Below are 22,258 nucleotides of genomic sequence, written 5' to 3'. Positions count from 1 at the left end.
CTTTGCACCCTTAAAAGGTGCAAGAATGAACCATTTTTTCTTAGTGTGTACCTCTTCTTTAGTTTAGTCTTGAAGCAATTCTCTCTAAGCTAGGTATGAAGGAGGCATTTTGAATATGTGCCTTTTGTATACTAGTAGTTCAATGTTGATGTCACGGCAAGAAACGGTAACAATTCGGTTTTCCGAAAGTTTTTTTTTTTTTTTTTAATTCCCGAGGTTCGTATGGAATTTTGAAAATTAAATAAGGTTCGCTATTGCGAATATTCGTTATTCCGAAGATTCGATAGCGGGGGGGGGGGGGGGGGGGTCGTTTCTCCCAAAGTGGGAAAAAAAGTGAGCAGTTGGGGTCTACTAACGAAACTCAGTTGGGAAAAGCGAACTCACAAATTTAATTTTCGGATTAAGGAACCTTCGAAATAACGAACCTTATTTTAACTTTGGAATTTGATCTAACCTTTGGACATTAAAACTAGGGCTAAGTCACGAACCATCGGAACGACACCATAAAAAATGAAGAGTTTGTTTGCAAAAACCGATAAGTATATTATTGAAGATTTTGAAGTACGGTGTTCTGTCATAAAGTACAAAATAATACATTTTAAATGATATATTGGTCACTACATATAAAGGTACATTTTTGAAGTTATGCTCAAAAGAAGTAAAACTTTTCTTATTATTCTCTTTATTTTTCTTGACCTTTAATCGCAAATATCCCCATTTGGCAAATATGGACTTATCGGATTTTGCGAACAAACTCTTCAAATAATGTTTTGATTGCACATCAGGAACCCTTTCATTTTTCGGATAGACGAAATTATAGGTAGGGTGGCCTTTATAAGCCCCAATGAATTTATATGTTTTGGGATACCGAAATTTTTTTAATGTTCGTTCAGATCAACAACACTTCGGAATGACGAACAGCACTCCTAATATTACACGGCCATGCTCCATATTAATAAAAACATATACAGAGCTACCAAGTCTCACGCATTCTGCGTGAGACTCAAGCATTTAGGGGCCATCTCAGGATCTCACGCATGACACCCATTTTTCTCACGCATCGGGCGAAGTCTGCAACTTGGTCCTATAATAATGAGCATAGCCCAAATGATTAAAGTGATAGTTGCAATGGAAGGTATATTTTCCTTTTGTCTTTTGAAATAAGTAAAAGATACTCACATAAGTATGCACCTGATCGCACCATTAAGAGCTAAGAATTGAAAAAGCTCCCTACCGTGGGAGGCAAAAGGGGGGGGGGGGGGAAACCCCTCCCGCACACTCGCTCGCGCGCACATTCGCTCGTCGAGATGCCGAGTCATGAAAATCTCACTCATAAAAATCTTTTGAACTTGGCATCCCTGTGCACCCTATTACTAAAAATGTTTATAGTGACTGCCGTTTGCTTACGGACGGAGAGACGGAGAATGTGGTGGTCCGTATAGGCAACCAACGTGCTCTCGGTTCATAACCGCAAATAAAGCCGCGCATGCTATGAATCCCCGTCAAGGTGTGAGTCAACGTGTCAACGAGCTATCATGATGGAGACAAGTGTGAAAGTCAAGAGCAGTTCGTCTTTGAGTCAGCCCCGAAAGACTCTCCTGAATACTATGACTTTAAAGAGAAAATAATAATAGTCCCTTCATGCTCAAGTAAAATGCATCATGATAGCGTATATAAATGCGAAATAATGGTCTTATGATATATAGTTATCTCAAACTCCTCTATATACTGAGTATTTCTCCAAGGTAAAGCCAATTGGCATTGTCCGAGAAGTAGGAAACAGATTATAAAGTTGACAATATCAAATATGAAGATAATCATAAAAATTATGCAAGCCGACGGAACCGCGGGGGGGGGGGGGGGGACGACGGGGGCTTGGTTAGCTGCATATATAGCCCAGCTGACTGCATCTTAAACTTTTCTATTTAGCATAACAAAGGTGAGAACTTGACTTAGTTTTTTTTTTTCAGAAAGTGGGGGGAAAGCATTACTCTTGACGTTGTCAGTAACAGGAGTCGATGGAATGTGTATAGGGTCTATACTTTTCATGAAAATTAAGTTTTGTGGAATTCTTCTGATGTTTCTTTATCACTGTTGTCCATAATGACGTCATGAAATGTCTGAGCCTATTGTAGTCTCCTTGTCCAGCGATGACGGTACCAAAACTTAATAAATAACTGATATTCAAAACTTTTGAATCAACAATAACAATTGTACGATTTTCCTCAAACTTTCACTGATGTGTTCTGCAATAATTATTACTACTTTCATTCAATTCACATTAGGCCTATGTCGGATTTTAATTTTCTTCATTAAAGCCTCTAACCAACAGGCTTATAAGCTTAGGAGTCCGCACACAAATCTTGACTATAAACAAAAATGGTGGAAAAAATGATTTACATCAGGAGTATTACTTGCTGTAACAGCATCAAATGAAGATTCTATTGGGCCTATAATGTATATTGTGGGCTGGTGAGGTTTTCTAATTCAACTCAAAATATGGCTATAGGTTTTTTTAATCGGAGAATGGTGCATGTCCACCGACTCAGAGCTACTACTCCATCAGTATACCCTATTTTGGTTGGGGCAGATTATTGCTTTTCATTGAAACAACAAAATGTTGCTTGTAATTTTCAGCGTATATAAAAAGCTCACAAGTTACACACCGTATAACACACACACATACACTCTTAAAACATCCGAGTCAGAACTAACCCGGAACTGGGTCCGTTGGGGTCACACACCGTTCCGGGTCAGAAATGACAGGAATGGGGTCAGATATGACCCATTCAGAGTCATGAATTGGGTCAGGGTGACCCCATTTTGGGTCTTCATGACCAAACTCCGAGTCATTTCTGACCCGGAACTGTGTGTGACCCCAACGGACCCAGTTCCGGGTCAGTTCTGACTCGGGGGTTTTTAGAGTGTACGATCATTGGCGGCGAAAGATTTTGCCGGTCATTTTGATTGGTGTAAAATTCGTATTTGTATAGACCTATTTCAAGTTGAACATTAAGTCGTGGTATCTACATTAAAGGACATCTCTACCTTCATATGTGAGATGAGTGAATGCAGCAATGGTAGAACACATCAGTAAAGATTAATTTGGGGAAAATCGGACAATCCATTCAAAAGCTTTGAATTTTCAAAGTAGGCGCAGTCACTGCTGGATGAGAAGACTATGACACTGTGTCATATCACATGCGTAGAATGATGACGAAAATATAAAGAGAATATCACAACATTTTATATTTTGAAAAGAGTGCAAATTTCTCGACTTTTTGTCACTGATGACGTATGCCAAGGATCCCAGCTAACATCTAGACGTTTTCTGAACGTTCTTGAAACGTTCCAAGTTCTATTTGGCCGTTTTGTCAAAACGTTTTCAGAACGTCTCTTTGTGGAACGTTTTCGACGTATTTAAAACGTTTCTAATGGACGTTAAAACGTTCTTTTTTTTTCAACGTTTTTAAAAAAACCCGTCTAGAACGTTCAAGAAATGTTTTAAGAAAAGTCTAAAAATATATAGATATGACCCGTTCCGGGAACGTTTAAAGAACCTTTCATATCTGTCTAGAACGTCCAGAAAACCTTTTAAGATTGGGTATTACATATACTAAATATATATATATATATATATATATATATATATATATATATATATATATAGTTATGAGATTATACAAGCACAATCTGGGATTAATGTACCCTAACTTTATAATCCTATATAATCCTATCCTATAACCTGTTCCTAATGTCCTACCATCTATTACACTACATCCTATTCCCAATTGATGAATTTTTATCACATTCTTTTATATACCAGCAAAATGTTGAGATGCACGAAGACATGGTTACTGAAATTACATCACACACACCTTAATTAGGCCTATCAACATATGAAAATACGTATTCATAACACAATTTGAAATTGTGAATAACTTATCAATAACGTAGGTAAGTTTATTTTTAAGACATAAAGTTTGAACCCAGCATACCCCCAATAGTTTTCAATTCTTATATTTTCTTATTTGAATATTTACAAATAGGCATGAATATTCATGATAAGGAAACCAATGACGAACACGTAGCGGACCAAATAAAAACGTTTTTTAAACGTTCATTAAAGACGAAGTCGACGTAGCAGACCTAATAAAAACGTTTGTAACGTCCATTGACGTTTTTAAAACGTTTTCCCAAAAAAAACCCACAAAAAACATGTGCTTTGCGGTAAATGCAAAGTCCCAACTTTGACGTTGTATACATGTACGTTTTAGTAAAAACGTCCATTTTATACGAAGACGTACGGAACCTAAAAACAAAAAACAAAAAAACAAAAAAACACGTTTAGGAAACGTTCTGAAAACGTGTTTGCTGGGATGATATTATTTTCCCTATTATTCCCCCTAAGTCTAAAGTGTTCTTTTATTGTGCGAGAAAAGCGAAAATATGTTGAAGTTTCTTCTTTATATCGTTCTACACAATGCATGCGACATCACAGGCTAGAGATGTATAGTCTTTTCATCCAGCAGTGAGCGAGCAGAAGCGTATATCAAACATTCATAACTTTTGAACGGATTGTCCGATTTTCCCCAAACTTTTTTTTTTGTCCACCCCTTCCTTTGTAGTTTTGTGTTATTTTTCTATACTTTAGAATAGTTCTGCTTTAGATTTTTTTCTTCTTTTTTCATAGGTCTACTAAATGACAAGCTATTAATTTGGGCCACATCTATGTATAGGCCTATTAATTGTCCCAAACTCGCAGTATGATAGCTATAGAATGTGAGGAAGGCTTTCGCATCGATTTCTTCATAATCGTCTCTTCAGTTTGATGGAGGGGGCCATTCCAATTTAGGCTAGAAATCCCATATTTTTTCTTCATTTTTTTTTTTTTAAATCAGGCGTGCACTCTTTCTCGACCACGTAACCCCCTCCCCCCCCCCCAAAAAAAAAGAGAGAGATAGATAGAAATCAGAACAGCCAATCCAAAAAAAAAAAAAGTTCATTGGAGCAAATATGAACAGTATAGGCCTATATATAGTATGTGCTAGTACCTGAGATTGAAGACGAATTAAATGCAACAAACGATTGCGTGAAATTATATGCTCTGTTGTAAACTTGGAACAATTTAGTTGGACTGATAGTTAGCGATACAAAAAAAGAAAAAAAGAAAAGAGAAAACGAGTTTCTTGTTTACGAAATCTACACAAAAAAGGGGGTAATAACTACTCGGTATGCGCTGCGCAGAAATATCTATTATTCAATGTCAAAATTGCTACCCCGACTACTTGTATCTCGTTGGTTGGGGTGGACTTCTTTGGAACTACAAGTACATTTATTACAGTGTTCACTCGTTTCCCTTTCGTATACTAATAGCCTTTTATACACGCATTGCTCTTTAAATGCGTGCCATAGTCATTCAAATACCTTCCACTCTGACATGCACATTGCACCTGGGGCACCCGCGCCAAAATACTGTTTACAAGAACCACGTGTTCCAATTGGTTATTGAATTACTCTGACGTCATTCTCGGACCAATCACGAAACAGTTTCAAAACCCGCCATCTTGACATCGCAGGAGACAATATTGCATCTTTTTAGGTAAGCGCTACACGTTTTTCGATATATTTTTCAACCTACAACGTAGATGTGAAAGCGTTGTCGAAAAAAGTGATTCGTATTTGTGTGAGAACCGATTAACAACCTCAGTAATTTGATTTTAGCCGGAGAACATCAATTAACAGCATTTTATTTCAGCTGTCAGGTGCGACTCATTCATTTTGCAAGCGCGCGCCGGCCATGGACACACATGACCAAACGATGGTTTCTCGCTCGCGCATGGATCTGAAAGATGCAACGCCAAAAAAATATGCACATGATGAACGGGAGAAGTGTTCCTCACTCAGTAAACTTCATATTGTTAGATTGAAACATTCTTGAATATTTTTGGCATGTTTCCCAGCGAATTATGGTTAGCTTATCTAATATTATGAGGAACCTTATCATGATTGTTATGTTATCATTTTGGGTTTACCACTTAATACCACTACCAGGCAGAGACGCTGAGTTTTATCATTCATGGTTATGTTTGCCAGTTCAGTTGCCTGAGCTTGGCTCTTGTTCACTTGATCACATTTTTTTTTCTTAGTGCTACAAAATGTAGCTACTGTGACCAGTGTACTGGCTACATGTGCTCATTGCCTCGACATTGGGACACTGACAATCGGAGGTTTATGCTATGGATCTGGCTTTCATTTAAATGCATGCTCTAGCTGTGTCTCCACATTGACTGAGTGGTAGGGGTAGGGTGTCTGGTAGATTTTTGCAACTGGAGAAATACAAGTCATTTCACACTAAAACATACATATCCATAATGTCCATAGTTAACATAATACATGTGCAAAATTTCTCACCATAATAATGAATAATGGTGAAGTTATGAGCAAATAAAAACAGGGTATTTTTCATCCTCACGCTGTCAAAACCTTGGCGAAAAAGTGGGTCGCGAGCGTAATGAAATTCACTAGTCAAGCGCACTCCAGTGGGCGGTGCTATTCACTGCGTTTATCACATTCAAAGCGCGCGTGTTTCTAAGGCTAAGCGCGCATCCTTGTCAGCTAGCACACACCTACCCAGCCAGCTGTGCGAGGCCCGCTTCGATCCCGCGGCACGCACTTGTACTTGCACTCGCACGCGATTACCATTTGTACACACGGGTTTACGAGACCGATGACCCATCATACATACAAACGTATCACAAACGTAGGTCTAACAGCGCGGCGGAGTAAAAGCGCACACAGTAGTGGTGCATGTGCGATACTAGTACAGTACATGGAGGCGCGCACATGTACCGGTACTCACATTACGTACCGGCGGTGCGCTATGGCAGCTGTGCGGAGGCTGAACATCGTACCTATGCATGCAAAACCGACTCGACTGCATGGAGCTTCGCTAAGTGCGCGCCGTAACCACGAGTCATGGCGTGTAACTACGTGTCTAGACTTGTAGGCCCCGCCTCGCTTAGTTCGCTGATGCTGTTACTATGCTGACAAGGGTATCCTAATCGCTATTTCGCGGGTTTATCCTGGGGAATAAGCGAAAAACCAATGCTATTTTTGGATTCAGCACCATTGAATCCTCCTACACATGTATGGCCAGTTTCACAGTGGGACGGAACAGCCGAGTTATAGCGATGTTTAGGCTTAAATTTGAATTTAGGTAGAAATACTCCTTGATATCTACACTCGGTGTAGGACGAGAAGAATGAGACCACCACAAGCTTTCATATGATACCAAATTTATGGAGATTTGTTCCCAGGATAAACCCGCGAAAATGCCTGAAAGGTGATTTTAAGCCAAAACTGTGGGTCCACTTTTTGACCGAACGCGCGCCCTACGTTTGCCCATTGCCCAACACGCACTGAACGCATCTGGTAGTCGTAAGTTTATTTGAAAATGCTAGCGCTTTTGCATTCAAAATGTGACTTTCGTGATATCATTTAGTATCGAAGATAATATGATAGATTTCTCTTATTGTAAAAAATGTTTTGAACTAGTTTTATGTTCTGTAGATGCATAGCTATAGACCTAGAAAATCTAGGTCAAAGATGACTTGTGAACTCGCGACTTTTGCGTGAATTTCGAATGGGATGACAAAGCGCATCGCGCTACCGACGCCCTAGTAGGGGCAAGCATGGTGTCACCGGACACCATGGTATTACCGGACACGCACATTTTTGCGTACTAATGACATTCTGTACGCGCGAGACTTCGTAGATTAGCCTCGCGGAACTTTGTGTGGACCGAAATCGCAAAAAAAAACGCCACATAAAAATGTAAAAACACGAAAAAATTCACATTTTACCTCAAATTTATAGTTGAGTGACCCGCACCTCTTCATAGTTAATATTTATGCATGTTTGAATCACATTTCATGACTGAAATTCTATGAAATCCCACTCACATAAAGGAAAAATGCTGAAGATTCCAATAGAACCAAAAGTTCACTGATCGATATCGGAAATTTGTAGCGATCGTCCTCAAACGCGAACGATGCGGAATAGTTGTGCGCTCAGGGGCCCGCAACTCATCACCCGCGCGTGCAGCTCCCATAGACAAAGCACGTATACTCCAACCAGTTGTCGATTTCTCACAAGGTTTTATTGCGTGAACTGTTCGAAATGGTCAAGACAGACATTTTACTGTAAAATACGAAATTTGAGCCTCATTTGCCGATTTTTTTGTGTGTCATCCGCTCGGTGAGAATGTGTACGGTGATTTGTGGGATGAATTGTGATTCTGGTGCAAGGATTAGGTGCGAAAGACCTTGATTATTCGATTACGAAAATCGCGTCCGGTAATACAATGCGATTTTGCACCGCACAAAAAACCACTATTTTTAGAGGGGTATGTTTGAAGCATATTTTCTAAAAACTGGAACAAAGAAATGACGTAAGTTGGCTGAATTCGTAATTTCCATGAGTCTGTAAATAAGTGGTGTTGTTTTTAGCCGAAATTTCATTCTATGAGTACGGAATTCAAAGCCACAAAGAAAAGCGTCCGGTAATAGGATGTTCCACCCTACATCATCGAGCACATGTTTCATTGACAATATTGAGCACATGTTTCATCATCGTCTATCGAGGTAGAATATTTTGATTTGATACAAATGATAGACAAAAGGAAAAATATTCAGCTACCTTGCCATTTTTTGTGCAACTAACACGTTAGTGAAGTCTTGTCTTTGAAATTGATGGTCTCTGCAATTAACACTTCTCATTGATCAATGCAGATTTTTCTTTTCTTTTAAAAGGAAGTTTCCTGTACTGTTCTGTAGCATACCGGTCTAGTGACAGTGTCTGTTGCATCCTGTCCATCGACCCTTTTGTATTTGTTTGTTTTTTGTTTTTTGTGAGCAATTGTCTCTTGTAAGGCTCCTGTAGGTTTTTGTGTTTTAAACTGTGTAAATTCCACACTCTTTTCAAGTTGACTTTGTGTCAAATAGATCCAGAGTAAAGTGAGATAGAACAGAACAGTGAATTCATCAAGATTTATAGACAGAATATTTAGAGTTATTACTTTAAAAGTAAGGTACTAACGATTGTTATGTTTTCAGTAAGAGACGATATTGCAGGTCCTGGCCAGTTATGATGCAAATTATGCAGCTGTCATTTGTATGACGCACCTCTTAACCCCCGGGAAATGTGCGTCATGGTCGCGTCAAGTACCACCAATTTGATGACGCGTGGTACCGTCACGGGAGCAAAATGTCCGTCACAATACTGACCCATTATGTGCGTCATAGTCGGTCATTTAACCAGAGTGTGTCAACAGGTTCGTTAATAGGACCGTCATGTAATTTTGCGAGGCTTCTTGCATGGTATCCCTCCGTAACAGAATAAAACAAACGCGCGATCGCGAGCTGGCCGAATTCACCGGCTCCTGAAAACGCGAAAATGACACAATTTTCATTCAGTTTTATTATAACATACTGATACTCACTTCATTCTCCTATGTCTTCTTTTTCTATCAGATGTCAGACTAAAGGTCTTTTCAGAAAGTTTGAGCACAAATTTGCTCCAAAACCACACTACCAAACACGATTTGTGATTAAAATCATCACATACAGCCCGCGGCATCGCGAAGCTCGCTATCCTTCAATCGCATTCACTGTAGTGTAGCATCGACCGTCGACCGTGGAATCTGCAGCAAAACCACGTGCGTGATGTGACCATGTGGTACACGTATACAGTACAGGCGTACGTACGTACAGAAGACGAGACATGACAGAGGCCAGGCCGCAAAACACATACAAACGATTATGGAACTACTGAGAGTCTATTAAAACCTATATTAACTTAAAATAGTAAATTCTATTTAAACACTAGCCATATAAACCATGTACCTAACTTGGGATTTAATAAGGTTCGTGTTTAAATAGGCAGGGGCTTCAATCAAGCTGTTTTCGAATCGGGGAAGGGGAGGCGGGAGGATTAATACGGAAAAAATTACTGTGGCCAGGCCGTAGTTTCGCGAAACTAGATAGTTCGAGGACATGCCATAGCAACGTTTATATCAAAACACGCGTTTCTATGGGATGTCCCACTGATCTCCCCTCTCAGTGGGATGTCCATGAACTAGGGAACGGTTTTGAGAAATTCGAAGTCATTCGAAGTTGAAGTGTTTTTTTTCCTACGCATTTTTATTTATTTATTTTTTGTTGTTGTTGTTCATATCTCAAAAATTCGATTTCTTAAATTTTTCAACTGGTATTTGGGAGTCTTGTAATATTATTAAAAATGTTGATAGAAATTTCTGAATATATTCAGAAAGTACGCCTATAGGCGCCTACTGTTTGGATAAACGGTAAACATGCAGTCTACGTTCGATACGAAGAAATCATTACGTCTTTCCCGAGGAAAAACATACAAAACAAACAAAAAACACCTACGAACGAATGTTGATAGTCAAAACTTTGATAAGTAATAAGCAGTTATGATGAGCGTGAACTGAAAGTAATTGTCATGATTTTGCTGTCTAACCAGGTCACTGACTGCATCTCATTGAACCTACTCGTAGTGAATTTCTCTGGGCATACGAGACCTTTTAAGTATTTCTGTGATTGCATTTTTAATTGACTGATTAATCGATTTTTTTTTTATTGTTCAGGGAACATAAGATATTCGATCAAGTACACTATATTCGACTGTTTGATGTTTCCTACTACGCGCCAAAAGAAAGGCTATAGAATCACGATATCTTTGCAATTGATTCCTTTAATTCAACTAATGAGCTGGTTCTTCGATCGATATTTCCAGGATATTTACAATCTGTTTATTCCAGTGCGCGCATTCTTTCGTCTGGCACGCACCTGGGTCTGGCACCTGCTTTTGTGGAAATTTCCACAAGGGGAGAGGGGTGGGGTGTCAAGTTTCTTCGAGCCGAAGAGACTGCATGTAAAACAATCTCTTCGCTCTAATTTATTGTCATTCGTGCTTTCTCCTTATTCTTTGCTGATATTGAACATTTAGATTTAAGTTAACGAAGGTTGGTAGCACGTGGTTCTATTTTGTTGTGAGGTGTATGTAATTTCTTTTTTTATCATTCTTGGGAAGGAAAAGAAGAGTAAGGGGGAAAGAAGAATAAGAGAGAAAGTGAAATGAAACGAACGGCACGTACGCTCAGCATTCAGAGTAAGCCGTCTTTTTACACCAGCATAGTTATCATCATCACCATCAGACATCACTCACACCATTTTAGCTTTTTCCTATCAACATTAAGAAACACGCAAAGTCCCTCGAGGTAAACACCTAGGAAAATAATAACAAATACAAAGTATCAACACCTCCCAACAACACAAATATTTAGAAAAGACAACACACAGCACACTAAAGCGGCTGGTATCAATCTTCGTCGCTTCGATTCGAAAAAGTATTGCAAAGCGGAGAAATCGCCGTTACGAAAATAGCAGTGCGAGACACTTGAAAAAATTACGTCAAATACTTCAAAGTATAAAGGGAACGGATAAAGTGATACAAAATGGAAGAAATCGTACCAAACGAGGTGTGAGGAACGACAGTGGAGAACGGTAAGTTTAGTAGTAGGCTAAATAGGCCCTAACTACACGCAGACGCTGTCGCTTGTGCTTTGCACAGCGGTCTGGTCAGGCTAGCTAACGTAATAGGCCCTAGAAAAGTTTACAGCACTGAAAGCTACGCAAAAATAAATACACATTGGAAACTCGGTATTGCGACGAGATCCTTAGGAGCAAGTCAATAAACGATACAAAACAAAGGAAATCAATTCATTTTGACCGGAAAATAGTTTGTTATAAGTATTCTGTTATGAGATCTCCTTTGATAGGCCTAGAAATACATCGAGTTTCCACGATACTCGGGGAAAGAAAGTTCGAACGCTTTTCACCTGCACATACTGCAGTGCACATCAATACACGAACAGAAACTCACCTCTTCCTTGCAGAAAAATGATGCAATAACGTTACAAAAAACACACACAACACTCTAAAAATCATTTCGTACTTGGGAGGCAAGGGACAAGCGGATGAAGAAGAAGAGAAAAAGAGACAAAGAAGCAGACATTGCACAACGGAACGCTTCTACCCCGACTCAAATCGAAACAGGGTACTGTAGTGTAGTGGCAGCTGGCTACAGTGTGCAGCTAAGCTACTATACTCACGCTCCCCTACCCAGCCGCCCACTTACACATGGGGATACAGTACCACGGCGATCGATGTAAACATCCAGGCTCCGTAGGCGACAGGGATTCACGCGCGCGAAGTCCCGTTCGGTGTACACAGTTCGCAGGCAGCGAATTGCGTGAGCGCACACTTTTCTATGATCATTCAGAGCTCTGCAGCATTCCAGTCTGGTACGTACCGCGAATAACATGTGCGTCAAGGGTCAGTCATTTTCACGAAGAGGTGCGTCACCATTTTGACTGGTTAATGCGTCAATGTCTCATAGAGGTGTGTCACTTTTTGTGACGGAGGGTACGTCATGGTACCTAAAAGGTATGACGCACATTGGTACTTTGACGCACCTATCCCGGGGGTCAAGAGGTGCGTCATACAAATGACAGCTGCATTAGAATCTAGATAGGTGATGTGGTTATACAAGATCACAAATCTGCCATTTAAAATGTGCAAAATAATATCATAATATCATATCACACACAAAAAAGATAACATCACTTGAACTTGGATATATTGCAATAAAACAAAACTTTCTAAATGCAAACAATGCATTTCTTTTTTCTTTCACAGGAATATGCTTACAACGACACACAAAAATAAAGAATAAAATGCAGCCATGATTGATTGACTGTTAGCAGTAGGCCTAAAAAGTATATTGATTATTGTTTAGCAGCCAAAAAACCAACACTGTTCTACAAAATGAACAGCAGAACTCTCACAGAGACATGCATGAGTGCACTGCCCCATGCACACACTCTCTACACCATTTTCTTGTCAGTTCCCAAACTCAGAAGGGGGGGTAATTCAAAAGCAATCTTAGGCCGACACCTAAAATATGATTTGAATACATTGTTATGTGCATGTAATTATTATTTGCATGACACATTAGGCGTTTTCACATCAGCCGGATGTTTCGAAATAGCGCGCTATTTTCTGACTTGGGAAATTAACCCGATCACGAAATAGCACGCTATTTGATAATGTGAATACAAATTAGCGTGCTAATTGATCGAAAAAATTTCTCGAGTCCAACTCGGAAATTTCCGAAGTAGCAGGATGATTAATGCGAACCAGCGCGCTATTTGATAATATTCGGACTGATGTGAATAGGAAATGAAATAGCGCGCTAATATGCGATCGCGAAAAATATCTCGAGCTTGGATTTTTATCGGGCTGATGTGAAAACGCCTATTGAAAGAGTGAGTTGCATATTGTATGATGCATAGTGTAGACGTCTAGACTCTAGTGACAATTGACATGCACTGATATGCACTGAACTCTGAGACGGCTCCAACCAAAAGCTAAATTGCAAACCTCCTCCCCCCCCCCCCACACACACACACACGCACACACAATCACCCTTGAACGCACTAGAACACATCCAGAGCTGAAATGCTTCACAACTCTAGTATGTGCATTTTAGCAGAGGCTTTTGTTCAGAATTAACCCTTCTACCCTTTACCAAGACAAAGACTAAAGGAATGAGTCATTTCAATGCAGGAATAATATATAAAATGTTCATTAACCCGTTGAGGATGGTTTGATTTTGCTACAACACACATTTCCCATAGACAACTGCCTGAGTATACTTGGGACTCGTCCTCGATGGGTTAAATGCCCCAAATTCACAAAACATTCATCTTTAGTACTTAATTTGTGCTGGAACACTGAAGACTCGCTACACATTTGAAGGATTGACTTGTCATTTAAACCATGTTGTATGGTGCCTGCAGTTTATAAGTGGGGGCAGAATGTTCTTGTGGCCTATATGTGGTAGATCTACACAATCACGTGTGGATGAGTTATACATGTACAGTGTATCCCCTCTTGTGATCCAGTGGACCTTTTGGCGTAATCCAGGTCACATATACAATTGGGCCTTTTATAGACATATAGTGTACAAAAGCACAGAACATGTTCAAACAAGGTCAGCTATGGGGTGGAATTTTTATTTTGTGGAGGATTGATTCCATTATTGTTTAGAATCAGCTGGTAAAGAGCCTGCACACTGAGGGCGCCATAGCAGCATTTACCATAATATCATCAGTGCCAGTTCCTGTGCATACAATGTACACGTAATGGCTAACTCACCTGTTGTGCAGTACAGGGTGCAGTTTACATGTAGTGCCATTTGGTCATAATGTACAATGTACATGTAAAAGAACATCATCTACAGTGTAGATAGAGTCTTGCATTTCAATTTCTGTCCTGCAGCAGGTTCCCACTGCTCCGAGTCATGGCAGAAGAAAGCCGAGTAGCGTAAGGATTCCCTTACTTTCTTATTGAGTTTACATTTTTAGTTTCTTGAGCGGTTTTGTGTGGTTTATGATTTTGTTCTTGCATTCCCTAGGCAGGGGCACGCTAACCCATTTTTTCTACTGGTCCATTCCTGAAAAGGTTACTGGTCCGACAAGTGATTTTTACTGGTCAAGGACTGTCGGACAGTGCCGGTGCACAGCGTTGCATTAGGACATGGTATCATCCTCTGTACAAAAACTTCGCAGACCAAGAAGAACACCCCCCCCCCCCCAAAAAAAAAAAAAAAAAAAAGACCCAACACAAACACACAAACCACATTCAGTACTTGTAGGATTTAGTTGTCCACTTGTGCAGTTGCTCTCGAAATTTTCAGATGCAGTTTCAGTCATGTTCATTTGAGTTTAACCAATGAAATATTGACAATGTCACATCCTCAACTATTGAATCCAGTGTACACTTGACAATGGGTGATGAATCATTGCTTGTATTGCCAATTTACACAGTGGCGTTGCAGCTATCTTCTTCGGATATCTCTGATTGGCTTACTTTTTTTTGGGGGGGGGGGGAGATGGTTGCCCACATAATTTCATTTTCATTGAAGAGTGCACTAGTGTCAACAAAGTTTTCATAATCTCTTTCTGTTGTGAGTTTTCCTGCATGCACATTGAAGTTTTCAAAATTGTTTTTCATTTTGATTTGATAATTGTTGTTTTTTTGTCTTTAGTTTTATTTGTGCTTTTGTTTTCATTTTTATTTTTATAATGCCTCCAACAGGGAACTATTACTAACTGATATTTATCATGTCACCTTCCCTATTAAATCTTTTTCAGTTGTAATGTATAATAAAGTTTTAAGAGGTTGTGGTTTGTTTGCATTTATCCTGTAAAAAGAGAAAAAAAAAGGAGACATCTATCAACGCTTCCTGAAAGAATGAATGGCCTACAAGTACCAGCACAATGCAATTCTCTTGTTGCAGCTGAGCAAAGGTGCACAGACAGAATTTGATTTGTAAATAGAGCCAGACTATATTTCACAAATCCAAAGCTAACTGAGGACTTGTGGAGTGTAGTCTACCACGTTCCACTCTTGAAATGGCTCACATGACCTGATTTAGACACTTGTGAAAATAGAGACTGATCCTAGAATCATACAGGTGCCCATATATTTTCAAAAGGGGGGGGGGGGCTTTCAAAGTTTTTATCACCCAGTGAAAATGAGACACCCACATACATACACTGTACCTACAAAGTGTAGTGTAGCTTCGTTGGATCCACTGAACTCTTAAAGGGAAGATAAACCCCAAGAACAATGTGGATTGAGTGAAAACAGCAACATTTATAGTAGAACACATCAGTGAAAGTTTGAAGAAAATCGGACAATCGATGCAAAAGTTATGAATTTTTAAAGTTTTGGTGTTGGAACCGCTGGATGAGGAGACTACTAGAGGTTATGACGTATGAGTGGACAACAATACCAAGAAAATATAAAGAAAATACTACAAAAATCCATTTTTCATGAAAATTACAAATTCCATCAACTTGATATTGACATATGTTAAGGGTAGCAATTATTCCCCCTGCTTTCTGAAAGCGGTTGGTCCACTGCTCTTTCATAATTCTATAAAAGTGAATTTTTGTTGAATTTCCTTTATATTTTCTTTGTATTGTTGTCCACTCATACGTCATATCCTCTAGTAGTCTCCTCATCCAGCGGTTCCAACACCAAAACTTTAAAAATTCATAACTTTTGCATCGATTGTCCGATTTTCCTCAAACTTTCACTGATGTGTTCTACTAATGTTGCTGCTTTCACTCAATCCACATTGTTCTTTGGGTTTACCTTCCCTTTAAAGGGCAAGTTCACCTTCGTAGACATGTGGGTTGAATGAATGCAGCAATATTAGTAGAACACATCAGTGAGAGTTTGAGGAAAATCGGTCAAGCCATTCAAAAGTTATGAATTTTTGAAGTTTCTGCTCAGTCAAGGCTGGATGAGAAGACTACTATAGCTTGTGATGTCACATGAGTGCAACGATATAAAGAAAGAATAAAGAAAATTCAACGTATTTTAGTTTTTCTCGCATAACAAAAGAACACTTGACTTCTCTCTTTCAGAAGGCAGGGGGAATAATATTACCCTTAACATATGTCAGTAACAAGTCGAAGAAATGTGCACTTTATTCAAAAAGTAAAGTTTTGTGAAATTCTCTTTTGACTTTCTTTATATCATTGTACGCATATGACATCATACACTGTAGTAGTCTTCTCATCCAGCAGTGACTGTGCAGATACTTTAGAAATTCATAACGTTTGAACGGATTGTCTGATTTTCCCCAAGCTGTCACTGATGTGTTCTACCAATATTGTTGCATTCACTCAATCCACATGTATATTAAGGTGGGCTTGTCCTTTAATACAGAGAGGATCCGGAGGAGGTAGAAAAAGAAATTGAAACTTGAGTCGCATCGCGGAAGATGCATCATCAATTGTGGAGTATGAATGCAGTACCGGTATTCAGGAATGTATTGAGTGGATTCAGAAGTGTCCTGGCGGGTGTGACAGTCAGTGTAATCAAAGCTGCTACCTGATGACTAAGAGCTGTCCATGTTTTCTGAATCACAGGGGCGGGGTAGATTTGTCACGAGCATCATATACCAACCATTCCTTCTCTTCTGTCACCCCCCCCCCCCCCCACTCCATTCTTCCCCCAAGCAAAATAGGAAAATGTGCCATGCACTGTGGCAAAGTGTACTGTACACGCCATATATTTCGCGAGTCTAAATTTTCGCGAGTCGGGAATTCCCGACGATTTCGCGAGTGCTTAAATTCGCGATCGTGGAGTCATGTAGTGAACGGAGAAGAGTACAAGCGTACGTAACATTCACATCGGGATCAGAGTCAATATTTTCGCGCATTTTTAATTTCGCGCATAGCATCTGACTCGTGAAATTCGCGAAAATGAAAACCTCGCAAAATGTTCAGCGTATACAGTATTCTAATGATGGGTTATGACTTTACTGCTACTATCATCTACAATTAGTTTATTATTTTAGTTGTTACCGGGAAGTACCATTTTTTTTTTGGGGGGGGGAGGGGGCAGTGAGTATGATAAAGATGATTCTTGATAAAAAATTCTTGCTGGAATTTCAAAATCATTAGAATATGTTACATTTATGAATTTTATGAAAGATTTCACAGCACAATTGATGTACTGTATGTTTAATTTGGGGGGGGGGGTTTCAGTGTGGATGATAGGCAAGTGTTAGTAATAAAGTCATGAATTCTAAAACCAAATTAACTCTAGAATTGGTTTTGTTTCAAAGTTACGAAATGTTGCATTTCTTTTTAGTGGTTTTGCTGTATCGTGTTGTGTTCATGAATCTTTCAGAATGGAAGTGAATGCAGTGCATTCTGGGATGTTTGTTGATTTATTTGAGTGTGCAATGTGTGCCTCCTATAAAGCTGCCAACCAGTCGGCCCGACATCTTAACAATATAAAGAACATCTCTCCTCTCCCTTAATTGAATAAGTTTGAAGTTATTTTTTTCTCCCTCAATTTAATGTAACAACCTACCATGTGTGTACAATTTCAACATTTTTCACCAAAAGGATTTTTTTGTTTTGTTTTATTTTGTTTTGTTCTTGTTTATTTCTTTTTGTTTTATTTTGTATTGTTTTGTTTTGTTTTTTGTTTTTGTTTTGTTTTTGTTTTGTTTTTTGCCATGCAGCAGTATGTTCAGTCTTTCTTTGTTCTTGTTACGCAGCCAGCACAAAGTGTCACTGGAGGCATTATTTTTTCAGGTTGTCTGTCCATAATCAATTTTGTGGACAGTATTGTAATAACTTGTGAACCATGTCAGGTATTCAAATGAAAGTTGGCATACTATACAGTGTACAACCTTATGAACAAGGCTGTGTCTGTCAAATTTTAGGTGCACGTGCTCAAGGTTCACATTCTTAAAATATTACTGCTTCCCCCATATCCCTGCAATGCCTGAAGGTATTTTCCTTGATACATTTAGTGTATACATAGACGCATAAAAATTCTCTGGGGAAAGTTGTGGGCCAAGGGGCCAAAGGTCAAGTGAAATTTCTAAAATTTCACTTCATTTTTTCACCATATCTCGAAATGACTGCAAGGTATCTTCATGAAACTTAGTACATACAGTACGTACTGCCCATCAGAGATTCTCTTAAGAATTTTGGGGTCATTGGATCAAAGGTCAGGTTGAAATCCTAAAATTATACTTTTAGCTGAAACTTCACTTTTTCTCCATACCTTGAAGATCACTGAATGCATAAACTTAAGCTAGGTACAAGTAATCATTACTGCAAAATATTTAAAGGCTGTTGAAAAAAATATTGGCTATGGGTCAGAGGTCTAGTGAAAATGTTACAATGTCACAATTTTTCTCATATTTAAAAAAAAAATTTAAAAAAAAAGCTCAAAGTATCGTCATGACAATTGGATATTGCCAGTTAGTGCGCACTTGTGAGCCAGGGCGAAGGTCAAAGGTCACAAGTGAAAATGCTCAAATTCCTGAATACTTGCTCTAAAAAAAAATAAAAAATAAAAAAAAATAAAAAAAAATAAAAAAATAGCCATCCAACTTGATCCAAGTAAAATCTTGTTCAAGGACTGTAAACCCTCAACACATTTGTGGTTGTGCCAAACTTTCAAATTTGTCATTTCAATTTGTTGTTGTTGGTTTTTTTTTTGCCAATCATGTCACACTTGTCCATTGTCAAGATGTACTGTTGACCTATTTGGAGAACGATGCGATAATGACGGAAGCATACCAATTGCCATAGCGACATTTCTAATCCTTTTTTTTTTCCTGCCGAAGTTGACAGCTCTAGTATTTTATAACCAGCATCACCCAGGCCTGTACAAAAATATATTTGAATGTGCTGCTGTTAGACTTTCATTCATGTGACTCACAGAAATAACACATTTTATGTGATTTGACAGCAAAGTGACACTTAAGTGGTGTCATGTTGTGGGTAGTCATCATGAACTTGGGAATTCATCCACACACACACACACACACACACACACACACACACACACACACACACACAACCAGTCCATTGTCATTATAATGTCCTAGTGCATTAGAGTTATAAAAGCAGTTCTCTCAGCGGTTAATGGAAGATATCGTTCATTTTCTTTTTTTCATTGCATTATGGTTTCTGATACAGCAGGTTGCTGGTTTTCGATCAGGCCATGAATCAAATGATGTCCTCCTGCCTGAATTACAGATTGCAAAATTCAAACTGTGATTAAAGACTATTTGTTCATACCCTTTTAATTTTCTCATTGCGTGAAATTCTCACCCCAGACTGACTTCTGCAGGAGACACAATCGTCGACATGGATCCAGGACCACAGGGCGACGGGCAAGACTTGGAGGGCGTAGAGGTGATCGACACATCCACAGCTCCCAAGATCAACTCGTCAGACACGATAGCACTTTCAGGTACTGTTTGGTGTCATCACGGCAATGGCAGGTTGCTGTCATTTGCCCATGCTTGGCGATGCATAGTTTGAAACCAGTATTAAATAAGGAAGAAAAAGTAGTCTTACAGAATTTTGCAGCAACACACATGAAGTGATAATCCAGAAATGGTAATGCTATGATAGTAAGCAAATAATCAACGTTGGTAAAGGTGATGGGACAAACTATCACTTCCAAGGCGATCTGGATGTAGCTATCTTTCCAAAGCGCAGCTGAGGAAAGATGGCGTACACATTCAGATCGCTGAGGAAGTGATACTTTGTCTCATTGCCTGAAACTAAAAGTTGATTATTTGCTTTATATTCCACATACGGTCCTAGATATTCCCATTTTATTCCACATCTGAAACCGTTTTTGTTTTTAGGTATCCTCAGGGCTTAGGCTACGTACAGTAGTTTACTTTAGACGTATGCGTGTAGATGACAAAACAAGGAATTTGCTCCACGCCCCACGCGTGGGATGCACCGAATTAAAAGTGCGTTGCACTGTGGTCTATCACTTGACTCAGGTCAAATGATAGACCACAGTGCAACGCACCTTTATTTTTTGTGTACGCAAAATTGTAAGTTATATCACGCGTCAGGACTGTGTGGACTATTTAGAGACCAGCGAAACAAAATGACTATCGTCATAGAGTGTAACGAACTTCTCGGGCGCTTTATCACGTGATCAGCTCTCGACCAATCCTACATGTATATCAAGATTCTTAGTGTGTGGAATATAACAATGAATATTATGATGCAGTTTTTACATCAAAGATAGATTTTGAAGTGTATTAAACTGTTTACTGAGCAACAAAAATGTGTGTCGAGAATAAGAATAAAGAGAGAATGAGAATAAAGTGTGTTGAGAGAAACACTACATTGCTGCAATGCAGTTTGAATAAAACAAAGATTTTAAATGTCAGCTAGCCCTTGCAAAATTGTATTGATGGACATTAAGTCTTGGGATAAAGTGATAGCCAGACCTACCAAATCTCTCTGGTCCTGCAGGAGCTTCCAAGAGTACTTAAACATTTGTTCTTATCTCTGCAAGAGAATGCAAAAATCCCCTGGTATCAGAATTAATAGTGGGATTCACATGTATGCAAATTACATATGGGATACAAATCTCAAGATTTGCATTGCGATCGAAATCTCGAGGTTTTGCCTGTGGTGTGTGGACACAAAAACCCCACCACTTTACCGTCTCGTTGTCATGGCGATGTTTTCATCTTCTCATCCTCCAGAGCTGAAGTCACAAGTCATGCAGAATCCCCAGGCCCTTGCCGCCCTTCAGGGCCACCTCGACAGCCTCGTCGGCCAGAGGAGTGGTTACATAGAGAGGTACGTCACCGTGGCAACCCGTTGCCATGGTGTCCATGGGAGGCTTGTATGCATGCATGTACCCCCTGCAGAATTACCAAGTCTCCTGACCCTGCTTGAGGCTACCTGAGGAAAAAAAGAAAAGGAAAAAAAAAACTTTTCATGTCTGGATAAGAGATTTCAAAATCTCCCTGACTTACATATTATCAGGGATCAAGCGAATGCAGTGATACTAGTTGGACACATCAGTGAAAGTTTGAGGAAAATCAGACAATCTATTCAAAAGTTATGAATTTTTGAAGTCTCAGTGTAGCCATTGCTGGATGACAAGACTACTACAGCTTGTGATGTCACATGCATAGAACAATATAAACATAAAGAAAATTCAACATATTTTCACATTTCTCGCATGATAGAAGAGCACTTGACTTTCCTCCTTAAGAAGGCAGGGAGCAATAGCTGCAAAAATGTTCAAATCACCATTAAAACTCTTATTTAGTGCACTTTTTGACCATGCTTACAAGTGCAAACATCAATTTATTTGTGTGATGAACCAAACCTCACTGTAATTGGTACAAATGTGAACAGGCCTAATGCAGATATTTTTTAATGATTCAAATATTAAAGTTTGGTGGTTTGGTTGATTTTCACTTAATCTACAGCCTTCCCAAGGTAGTCAAGCGCAGGATAAAAGCCCTCAAGAACTTACAAGTCAAACACACCCACCTAGAAGCCAAGTTTTACGAGGAGGTCCATCAACTAGAGTGCAAATATGCCAAACTCTACGACGCCCTCTACGACAAGGTGAGCACATTTTCAACGCAATTTCACTCCAATTCAATTCACTTCAATTTTACGTGATTTCATAAAGGCAATACAGCCAATATTGAGTATGTGCATGTTCATTGTCTTTGCCAAACAATGGAGCAAAGCCTGTGTGACGTTTAGTTGTTTGAAAATTAGAGA

At 39.2% G+C, this 22,258-nt stretch overlaps 1 protein-coding gene across 1 annotated transcript in view; it reads left to right on the top strand.

Moving 5' to 3' along the window:
- The first annotated feature begins 4,766 nt into the window (after positions 1-4,766).
- LOC139725509 (nucleosome assembly protein 1-like 1) overlaps positions 4,767-22,258 on the top strand; it is a 32,787-nt gene continuing 15,295 nt past the window's right edge. Inside the window, exons 1-5 of the mRNA XM_071636592.1 lie at positions 4,767-4,782; positions 5,551-5,602; positions 19,813-19,949; positions 21,217-21,313; positions 21,955-22,096. Coding sequence (XP_071492693.1) covers positions 4,767-4,782; positions 5,551-5,602; positions 19,813-19,949; positions 21,217-21,313; positions 21,955-22,096 — 444 coding nt within the window. The remainder of the gene's footprint in view (positions 4,783-5,550; positions 5,603-19,812; positions 19,950-21,216; positions 21,314-21,954; positions 22,097-22,258) is intronic.

This window comes from Diadema antillarum, unplaced genomic scaffold, assembly GCF_040938485.1.
Source record: "Diadema antillarum isolate AM-2024a unplaced genomic scaffold, OU_Dant_1.0 seq00000048_RagTag, whole genome shotgun sequence".
In the NCBI taxonomy this organism is placed as follows: Eukaryota; Metazoa; Echinodermata; class Echinoidea; order Diadematoida; family Diadematidae; genus Diadema; species Diadema antillarum.
Note: the sequence above shows the minus strand (reverse complement) of the source record. Positions and strands in the feature narration are given on the sequence as shown.